This window comes from Meles meles, chromosome 1 (genome assembly GCF_922984935.1).
Source record: "Meles meles chromosome 1, mMelMel3.1 paternal haplotype, whole genome shotgun sequence".
Taxonomy (NCBI): Eukaryota; Metazoa; Chordata; class Mammalia; order Carnivora; family Mustelidae; genus Meles; species Meles meles.
The window spans coordinates 200354438-200365647 of NC_060066.1; the positions used below are offsets into that span (position 1 = coordinate 200354438).

An 11210-nucleotide genomic window follows, 5' to 3' on the forward strand; every position below is an offset into this window, starting at 1 on the left:
GACCAGCAGGTAGACCAACTGGACAATATTCTAATATGACTGCATAGACAAGCTTGGAGTAATCTCTTCGTCTTATTTCCAGATCTTGGGTAGTTTTTCTTTGCAGTCTCCTTCACAATGAGGGTAAGGACTCTGTGCTGTGGCCATTTTATTCCCAGGGCGAGGCCCAGAAGTACTGTTGAATAAATGAGGTATCACTCTAGCCAGCATCACCTGGCTGTTATGAGGACATCATGAGATATTGCTTACAAACTGCCTGTCAAAGTCTGGCACATAGTGGCTGCTTAAGACATAGGAATAGTTAATATTATTGTTATGCGGCAGCAGGGCAGCTGGTTATGACTCGGAGGAGGGAGCAGCCACAGCTCCTGTCATGGAGGGCAACTGTCCTAGAGGGGTCACCAAGGCAGGGTCTTGGGGCCTGGGTCCCTCCAAGCCATAATGCTGGGGGAAATAATGTCTCTTTTTAGGTATCTCCATGGGATACTTGCTTCCTCTGGCACCGTAGGAGCATTGGTGGCTTGGCTGATAGGCTATAAGCCAGCCTTGTTTGGCTTCCTATTCCTTCTGCTGTTGCTTAGCAACTGGTTGGTCAAGCATGAACTCAAGCCCACTCCCCCAGAGCCCCCGAAGGTGAGCAAGAGGGGCCTTAGCTTCAGCTAAGGATGATGGGATATTTACAGCTAGACTGGGGGATGGGGGACAGAAAAGATGTCAGGATAATGGGGGCAGGACTGAAATATTCACAGCTCTGAGTCTAAGCCCCTGTTCTACAACTCCCACTTGGGGGATGGAGGACAAAGCACTTCTTTTACAAGGCGTCAGTTGCCTGGATTGTGAAATAGAGACCATCCCTAGACAAAAAGCAAAACAAAACAAAGAACCGGTGGTTGCCAGTGGGGAGGTAGGTGGGGAAGGAATGAAATATGTAAAGGGGGTTAAGGGTACACTTATCTTGATGAGCACTGAAAAATGTATTTATACAGTCATAGAATCACCATGTTGTATACCCGAGTATACAACAATTAGTATACACTATATACTAGTCATACTTCAATAGAAAGAAAACAAAGAGAAAAAAACTTGTTAAAAAAATGGGGGACCATCCCAGACACTCCTACTTCATGTCTGATGTCAACATGGTTTGGCAACAGTAACCATTACGTTAAAGTGGAAAAATTTTAAATGGATGAACTAAAGATACCGGTAGAACATAGACGCATCTCTAGAACAGCATAAGGAAGATGGCAGAAATGTATGCAGATTACTACACCTTTTATGAAAAGTTAAAAAAGCACGTGAAACCATATCCCGCCTTGTCTATGGATGCCTATTTATAGGGAAAATATATTAAGTTTGGATCTCTCCATCTCTGGGCGTTTGATATTTTGAGTGAGATAATTCTTGACTGTGAGGGCCTGTCCCGTGGATTGTACCATGTTTAGTGACATCCTTAGCTTCTACCCACAGATGCTATGAGCACCTCCCGGCCCCCCTATTGTGACAACCAACAATGTCAGACATTGGCAAATGTCCGGTGGGGGAGGCAAAAGAGCCTCCCAGTGAGAACCACTGTTGTAAAGAAATATATGGGAAAAACAACTTCTGAGTTCGGGATTGCCGTTGAGATGAGGTTCAGAGGGAGAGGGAACTCTATGAGAAGGACCCACAGGGGACTCCAGTTACATTTGTCACATTTTATTTCTCATGCTGGTATGGGAATGTGGGTATTTGCTGTAATATTCACTTTTTTGCGTGTCTGAAATTAATTTTTTAAAGATTTTTTATTTTTATTTATTTGATAGAGATCACAAGTAGGCAGAGAGGCAGGCGGGGGAGGGGGGAGCAGGCTCCCCGCTGAGCAGAGAGCCCGACGGGGGACTTGATCCCAGGACCCCAAGACCATGGCCCGAGCCGAAGGCAGAGGCTTCACCCACTGAGCCACCCAGGCACCCTGAAATTAATTTTTTAAGATTTTTATTTATTTATTTGGCTCGAGAGAGAGAGACAGCACACAAGCAGAGGTAGCGGCAGGCAGAGGGGGAGGGAGAAGCAGGCTCCCCGCTGAGCAGGGAGCCTGATGCAGGACTCTATCCCAGGACGACCTGAGCTGAAGGCAGATGCTTAACTAACTGAGCCACCCAAGTGCCCCTGCACGCCTGAAATATTTAAAATGGTTTTAACGATGAGGAACTTGTAGCTGACTCCAAAAAAAAAAAATTAAGTATTATTAATGGTGTAGAAAAAGATGAGAATTATAGAGATCAGAGCGTGTCATGAGACCACAGGAAAAGCTGGCAGGTGGTGATTTTTATGAGGCCAGACAACAGTCTCAGGCACACTGGGAGAAACACACTCTCCAGGAGACAGCCATATCTTGGTTAAGTGCTTTCTGTTCCCTGTGAGTACAGATGAGCAGGTCATTTCATTTATTCCTAGGAACCAAAGGCAAGTATGGGTCCTAGGAGTTCAGGGGCTCCCAAAGTGAGAAGAGGACCTTTCCCCACTGGACCCCAACTCTCTCACCCACAAGATGTAGCAAAGATGCTCTCCTTGAAGGCTGATTGTGTGGACTGATTAACGGGCTGTTTATAAATCGCTATTAACCAACATTTTCTTTTTGGGGGTGCGGGGAGTCTAGGAAGAGGCAGAGAAACCAAAGCCTCCTGAAGTCAAACCCAACAGCCACGTCTTGAACACGAAAGAAGTCGAGAGATTGCACGCCTGCTTTGCCCTCCAGGACAAGGTCCTTGAACGGCTTATGTTCAGTGAAATGAAGCTGAAGGTCTTAGAAAATCAGATGTTCATCGTATGGAATAGAATGAGTCATCGCAAGAGGTCGAGCCGGCAGCGGACTTTCCCCATGAGGAAAAACAGAGTAAGGAGACATGACTCAGTTTTCTCCATCATCTCTGACTGCACTTCAAATTCCCCCTAAAGAGGTCCGACAGACTGGGGTGGGCTGGCCTCTTCGGATGTTACCTTTACTCAGTAAAACCCAGTCAGAGACTCTTGGATTTTCTTAGTAAATCACACTGGAGAGCAGGATTGGAGGCTGAAAGGCCAATCGCCTTTGGGAAAGAAAGCAGTCCTCACTCGGTCAGCCGTGTTACGCTCTAAGAACAACCTGAGGGGGCTCCAGAACCCGGCTCCTCCTCTCTTTCGACTGACCACATTAACCTAGTCCAGGGCCCTGTCCCTGTTCACCTTGAGTCTTAATAATGGCCGCTCCTGGGCTGCCGCAGCTCCCAGTCTTCCCCTTCCCCTTCCCCTCTGCTCCGAGGCCAGAGCCAAGCTCTGCCAAGTGCACAAGTTCACTGCCTGTTCTTGAGCCTACACCTGCTGTGGTTGACAGAAGAGAGGCCACACTCCTTACCGTGGTGTTCAGATCCTCCATGATCCGACCCCTTTTCCAGGCTTTCCCCCCAACCCTTTGCCCTCCCACATGTGCTGGAGTATCCTAAACGTCAGTCATCGGGTGCCCCCTGTGTAATTTTTGCCAGAGCCACGAACCACTTGAATGTTTAACTCAATATCTTCCCTTTAAAGGGACTCGTTTCCTTCAATAAATGTACCTGTGAAAGAAAAGCCATAATAAACATAACTAACTGTACATTAAAAAGCTGTATCGTTTGGCTAAAATAGAACATAACTGTCAAAGAAGCAGCAGCAGCAGACAGTGAAGACAGAACCATGTTACTAAATTTCCAACCAGAGCTTGGTTGCCCACTGGAAAAGTCTGAGCCTGGGAACTTGGGTTTAAAAAGAGAGATCAGTAACTATTAGTGTTTGAGAGATACGTTAGCACCAAGCTAAGACTTTTCTCCATAAGGAGAACTAGAAGGAAATCACTACCTCACCGTGGGATCCGGTGTGGCTTAGTGCCTTGTTGGGGCACCACCCAAAAGCATTTCTAATCAGATCAGATGGCTGGTCATCCCCCAAACACATCCACATCTTTGCTTGCATGATTTCTTTCCCTGGAATTCCTTATCTTCCCCCCTCCTTTTTAAAAAAAAGATTTTATTTATTTATTTGACAGAGAGACACAGCAAGAGAGGGAACACAAGCAGGGGGAGTGGGAGACGGAGAAGCAGGCTTTCCGCTAAGCAGGGAGCTTGATGCGGGGCTCGATCCCAGGATCCTGAAAACCCTGAGACCATGACCTGAGCCAAAGGCACACGCCCAATCAACTGAACCCCCCAGGCACCCCTATCTTCCCCTTTCAACTATTAAACTTCTTTAGTAGTTCCTAAACTACACCTCTGGAAAGCTTCCCTAACCCAGCAGGGAATAGTATCTGTCCTTGGTGAGCTCCCAGCATTTTATTTTCAGTTTGGCAGTAGAAAGTATCAACATTTGCTGGGATTTGATTTGTGCACATTTCTGGATTCCCTCGCCATCCTCCAACTAGATTATAAACTCTCTGGGGGCAAGGACAGCATCTTGTTCCTCTGTCTATTGCCCCACAGTCAGTCAGTGCTTCCTAAATAGCATTTCTGATGGTTGATCACAGTCTTATGGGTCCTGACAGGTTCTCTGCACCCTCCTTTCATGATGACTCTCCTATACCCTATTTTTTTTTAAGAGCAGGATCTCTGGATCCTAACAGCCTGACTTTAAATCCCACCTCTATCCCCACCCAGCTGTGTGCTCTCAGACAATTCTAAGTTGTTCATTCTCGCTGTACCTCAGTTCACTCGACTGTCAAATGGGGAGAGTAGCACTATCACCCTCCTTGCGTGTTGTGAGGGTTTGGTGAGTGACCACATGCCCTCAGGTCTGTCTTCCCGTGACCTCCCTACCTAAAACCACAAGCCTCCCTTGTGGGTCAGGTACCTTCCCCTTGCCTCTGCAAGTCCACTCTCCACTCTGGGGTTGCATCAGGCTGCTTTAGGGCTGGCTGGGTTCCTTCACAGAGGGTCACTCAGGGAGGCTCTCTCCATAGGACCTTCTTCTTCCAGTTTCCCTTTGGAGCCGGGGGGAGGTGCATCCCCAGTTTTCCAGCCCAGGGGGACTGCACTCTCTTTAGATACTTCTCACACCTTCGTCAACAGTCTATTTCACGTAGCCTCATGGGCCATTGCTAATGGTCTTGCTGTATGGCCAGGTCATGGGACCACCTAGAACTGGACCGTCAGGAGCATCTCTGCTGTGGAAACAGATAAAGCAATTTGGCCACCAAGTCCAAAGGTAGGTGATATGTGAACGAGCTCACAATAAAACACTGGACACTAAATCCTTACCTGGACCCACCAATAACGAAACCATCACGGAGGCCTGAGGTGGCCCAGTGAAGATCCACTTGACCCAGGAAGTCACTCGTACTCACACAGTATGACTCACTTGCAAGAAATGCTGGCCTGTGGCTCAAGGTCTATCTCAAGAACGTGGGCATCTGACCGGTTCATAATAGCCAAGTTGGCGGCAGTGGATTCTGACTGCTGTAGACCTGATTTAGGATATGGGGGGCTATTCTCTTCACCCAGCTGGATTCCTGAGGTTCTGATGAGCACCTTTGCCAGGTGCTGAGATTTCCCCGATATGATACAATCTGACGACGGAACTCTGTTTGTAGCTGTTGCCTCCCAGCTGTGGGCCCCGTCAACACAGAATTCTCTTGCTCTTCCACACTTACCCCCTGCAGAGGGTGGGCGCGAGGGAGCTTTGGTATGGCTCGTTCAAGATGCAATCAGATCAGCACTCCCTCATCATCTGTGGGCAGCTAGGAAAGGGACGGGTACACCTGAATGTGTCAGGCAGAATGCTGACTTCTGGGTTCTGGCAGAGAGCAGGGCTCTGGGAGAGCACAAGTGATCCGGCTCGTTCCAGGCTCACGACAGTCCACAGGCGATGATCCATCAAAAACATACGCCAGAGACCTGAGGAAAAAGACCAGGGTGCAGGGCTGAATAAACTTGCCTTCTTTTCCAGAGTGGGCCAGGCAGCACCGAAGGGCCTCGAGCAGCTGCTCAGGCCAGAGCCTACGGCGTGAACCTATCACGGTGCTGAACATACCTCCACACTGACCACCCCCCGACCCTGCACCATCCCCGACTATAGGAGACTTACCAGCGACTCATTCTCTGACAACGGCAAGGACACTGTTCCTAGCTGGCCACAGTCACCAACAGCTGTGTCTTGGGCCTCCACAACCATGTTTCCATCCCTCACTCGCATCCACTCGCATCCATCCACTCGCATCTGGTGTGGACTGCACGGCCATTGTGGACTTTGTACCATCACTCCAGGCTCTTCCCTCCCTCTCTGGTGTCTCCCCACCCCCTCAATGCCAACAACAGCTGGAAATTCTCTTAGGAGCCCAGGGGTAGGACTTCCACCCCTGTTGTTTGTTACACCCTTACTGAGCTCCATCCCTAGTAGGCAGGCTTATGTTGATGAGCCCTAGGTCAGGGGATGGACCTTGGAAAAATCTGGATTGTAGGGGAAGACCCTGGGGGCTCACTCCAGGTTCGAGCAATGAGATGACAGCAGGTGGGCTCCACGCGAGGGCTCCCTTCCCCAAAGCAGAAACCACTGCACAAGGTCTCCCCTTCCCTCAGGGTCTTCAGGGACCTTAGCCCCACAAGCAATTTCCCTGGTGCCTGAGCTCAGACCAGCTTTTCTTTACTTGCAAGGCTGACCTCACTCAGTCTATACAGTAGAGTAGTTGGGGCGGGGGGGGAACCTTCTGGAGAACACACCAGGATTGTTTCTGTCTATGCCTGACCCTTGAACATCTCTCCATATGATGATGAGAGACTGCACGACGCACCAGCACCTCATTAACTGCTGACCCGCCGCGTCTGGGTCCCCCGGTGAAGCCGATTCGCACCCATGATGCCTGACTTCGTGGTCTTTGCCTTCATCCTGCACTCACAGCTCCTCGACCTCGGGGCTCAGGGCTCACACCCTCCTTCACTTCATTTCACTCCCTGGTGATGGCTTTAAATATTCCCTACTATTTTCTAATGTCAGTGATTTTCTAAATTATATCTTTGATATGGACCTCTAAGTTCCAGATTCAAATGGCCCATTGCCTACTTCTGTACTTTCACTCAGCTCAGAATTAATGACAGTCCTGAACACTGTCCCTTTGCCTCAAACCCCTCCCCCACACAGGCTTCCCCCTTCTGGTGGCTTAGGCCAAAACCTCTGGGGCCCTTCCTGAGTCTTCTCCCTCCTGTTCTGCTCTAATTCACCAGCGAGTCCTACGGGGTCCAACTTTGAAACATGTCCAGAGTCTGGGACTCTAGGCGCCTCCACGGCTGCTTCTGAACAGAGCCCTTGCCTCCCTGCCCCTATCCTGGCCCTTCACACACAAGCCTGAGTGGTCCTTTAAAAATGTGAGTCAAGGGGCGCCTGGGTGGCTCAGTGGTTTAAGCCGCTGCCTTCGGCTCAGGTCATGATCTCAGGGTCCTGGGATCGAGTCCCGCATCCGGCTCTCTGCTCCGCAGGGAGCCTGCTTCCCTCTCACTCTCTCTGCCTGCCTCTCTGCCTACTTGTGATCTCTCTCTGTCAAATAAATAAATAAAATCTTAAAAAAAAAATGTGAGTCAAGTCCTGCCACTCCTCTGCTCCACACCCTGCAAGGGCTCCCATGTCACTCAGAGTGAGAACCAATGTCCTTCCGGCAGCCCGTGAGGTTTCCCATGACCCGGTTGCCCATTACCTTTCCCACCTGGCTGACTGCCCTGCCCCCCAGGCTGCTCCAGATTCCCATCTCCTTGCTTTTTCCTCTGGCACACTGGGCACATTCTCACCCTCTGAGAGGCCTTTGCATTGGATGTTCCCCCCACCAGGGACTCTTCCTCTCCTGGCCATATACCTAACTCCCTCACCTCCTTTGGGTGGTTTACTGGATGTTTCTTTCTCAGGGAGGCCATCCTGATCTCCCAGTGTAACCCTAGAACCCCCACCTCCAGCTCTGCTTACTTTGCATAGCCTGCAACACGGTCTAACGCACTACTTACTTGCTTGGCTGCTTCTGCTAGAGTGGAAGTTCTACAGGGTCAGGGACACGGAGATAGTTCAAACACCTAGAACAGTGTCCAGCGCTTAGTAGGTGCTGAACAACTACGTGCTGGGGTGTCTGGCTGGCTCAGTCAAAAAAACCTGTAACGCTTGGTCTTGGGTCATGAGTTCAAGTCCCATGTGGGGTGTATAAATTACTTAAATATATAAATTTTAAAAATACACATGTGTTGACAATGAGTGCTTGTTGCTACCTCTGCTTTGCCCTATGTCCACCCCCAGATCCGAGCATAAGATCTGGCAAATGGTAGATCCTTGGTAAGTGTTTGTTGGTGACTCAGTGGAAAAGTGAGCGGACAGGGGCACCTGGGTGGCTCAATGGGTTAAAGCCTCTGCCTTCGGCTCAGGTCATGATCCCAGGGTCCTGGGATCAAGCTCCACATTGGGCTCTCTGCTCAGTAGGGAGCCTGCTCCCTCCTCTCTCTCTGCCTGCCTCTGCCTACTTGTGATCTCTGTTTATCAAATAAATAAATAAAATCTTAAAAAAAAAAGAAAAGGAAAGTGAGTGGACAGATGGATCAATTAATCAACATGAGCCTGACTGGGGAAAAATGCTAAGTATCTTCCCCAGATCCTCTGGGAAAGATATTTCCTTTTTCAAGTTTAGTTTGTCCTTGACATCTTTTTGACCCCTTTCTCCATTCCAAACAATCCTGATGCTGAGGGTAGGTATAGTCATTTTCTCTCTCTGGGGATGTTCTGGAGTGGATTTGGGGACAAGAGAGCAATCTCAAAATAAGCTGGGCAGCAAGCCACGGGGACCACCGGAGAGAGAGAGTTTCAGGACGGGGACAGACAGAGGAAGCCAGCAAGAGCCCCTCAAGCCCACAGTCCACTTGAACTCGGGAGCCCCTTCTACCCCTCTGTGTTACAAGTCCTGCTCCTAGTTCTAACAACCTGAGCATGGTCTTCAGAAGAGACATCAGGAAGTGTTGGGACAGCTGGAGCGAGTTCTGAAACTAGAGCGAGAATGATGGAGAGAAGAGGGTGGAAGGGATTGGAAGGGGAGGCGGGGGAGAAGGGAAGGGGGGCAGAAGAGAGGGGAAGGGACCAGCCGCAGGGGCATGAGCGGGGAGCACTGGGAGGAGAAGTAATGGGATGTTGGTCATCACAGTGGCTCACATGTGCTTAGCTGGTGCAATCCACACTCTCACCGTAAGGGGGCAGGCTCTATTTTATTGTTCTCTTTACCGATCGACACACGGGGGTTCAACAGAAGCCCAAGAAATCCAACCAAGGGCGCGTAGTCAGTGGTGGAGCTGGGATTCGAACCCCCGCAGTCTGACTCAAGGGATGAATTTTGATTCTTCCGAAGAGCAATGGGCAGCCGTGGAAGGTTATTTAAGTAAAGGACGGATATGATGTCTCTCCTGTATAAAGAGGACGACAACTCCTCCCTCAGGGGGCTGTTGTGGGGATTATCTTTGCTCCTGCACAGAAAGCCCAGGACAAACGCTTAGAGGAAGGGAAGCGCTCCTGGGCCCAAGGGTTCTATATACGGGCCTCTGCTGCCACCGTGTGGCCGTTTTGCTGTATGACATGCTGCGGATTCTCCCTGGCCTAACTTCAGAAGGGGCAAAACTGGGCTGGGTTGAGGACAGGCGGCTGCTTTGGGGAGGGAGGAGCTCCGGAAGCAGCTGGTGTCCTGGGGGTGAGGGTCTTTGTCAGCAGAGGTGTGGAACCCTGATGTGGACTGATGTGAGTATTTGGCCCCGATCTGGGGACAAACCAGAGTGAGATGTGGTCCTCACTCTTGAGGAGGTGGGAGACAACATGGGAAGCGCCCCAATATTCAGGAAACAGTGTCGGCACACAATCTGTGACCCAGCAGCAGGCTGCCTGGCAAAGACTGACCAAGTGGCTGGATACAGAAGACACTGGTTCCCACCCCGCCGCTGTCCCTAAGCTTGCTATGTGACTCTGGGAAGTCACCTCCTCCCTCAGAGCCGGTTTCACCAGCCCTACAACGTGCAGCTGGGGCAAAACCACCCAGCCCTCTTCTTGTTCTAATTTAGTAAGTCTCTATTCTGGGCCAGCCCGGATTTTTGGTCACAGGGGACGCAGACTGAGATCCAGAAGGCCTGCCTCCACCCCTTCACGTAGGGGACCCTAAGCATCAACAAAGTGGGGAGAATCGTTCCAGTCCTGTCAACCACGGGGTGGCTGGGAGGCAACTGTGGGGCCCTACTGAGATAAGGGTATGGAAGCTGGTGTGATCCACGAACTGTAGAAGAGACATGCGCCTTAAAATGTGGTCCATGGCCCAGCCTTGACCTCACCTGGGAGCTGGTTAGAGGTGCAGAATCTCGTGTCCTGCTCCGACACCCTGACTCAGAGCCTGCAGTTCGACTTGACCCCAGGCTGTTCCTACAGACATTTAAAGTGAGTTGGAGACATCCTGCTCTGGGACAGTGCTTCCTAACCTTGACCACATGGTGGCACCACCGAGGCCACGTCCCTGAGCATCTCTAGGTGTGGGACCCAGACACCAGTGGGTTTGAAGCTCTCCAGGTGATTCCAATGTGCAGCCGTGTCTAGGGGCAGGAAGGCAAATACATTTACCCTTTTTGTCTCAAGGAAACCCAATGGGATAGTAACTTTCTAGAATGTTCACTGAGAAGGATCTGATGTCTGACATGGGGGCTGGGTAGAATTGCACCACAAAGCTACGTGGTCACAAGCAGCTGGCCTTTATGGGGTCTTTACTCAGTGGCAGGTCCTAGGCTACCTGCTTCACCAGGATGCTGCCCTTTAATCCTCCCGGTCACCAAGATAGGATTATCCCCATTTCATAGAGGAAGAAATAAAAAGGGCTACACGAGCAGTGACAGAACTGGTTATTTGAATATTTAACAATTGGGTTGACCCCTGGTGGTTTTCAAACTATGTTCCTTGGAACCCCAGGTGCCTCAGAGGCAGCTGAGGAGCTGGTGTGGGGGCAACGGATGGGTCTGGGAGGCCTGTGGGTCATCTCTCTGGCACACCGGGCTTGGGAGACACTCCTTCCGGAGAGAGCATTCCCTTGCCCACCAGCCTGGAGCATCTTGGATCATGCGGTGCTGCCCAGGCTCCCTGACAGATGTGCCCCCATCCCTGCCGCCCAGGGACCCCTGGAACTAATCCTAATGGTGGAGGGCACGTGGAGGGATTAGTGCTGGGGTAATCCGCGCTACATC

General features: G+C 50.6%; 1 protein-coding gene across 1 annotated transcript; it reads left to right on the plus strand.

Moving 5' to 3' along the window:
* Window positions 1-456: 456 nt before the first annotated feature.
* On the plus strand, window positions 457-2938 carry TEX46 (testis expressed 46). Its single transcript, XM_045982300.1, has 2 exons — window positions 457-633; window positions 2741-2938. The coding sequence occupies exons 1-2, from the start codon at window positions 457-459 to the stop codon at window positions 2936-2938; spliced, it is 375 nt and encodes a 124-aa protein (XP_045838256.1).
* The last annotated feature ends 8272 nt before the right edge of the window (window positions 2939-11210 follow it).

Coding starts and splice junctions, on each gene's coding strand:
- TEX46 (XM_045982300.1), top strand. CDS start 457: ATGTCTCTTTTTAGGTATCTCCATGGGATACTTGCTTCCTCTGGCACC. Junction 634..2,740: donor CTCCCCCAGAGCCCCCGAAG/GTGAGCAAGAGG, acceptor TTTGCCCTCCAG/GACAAGGTCCTTGAACGGCT.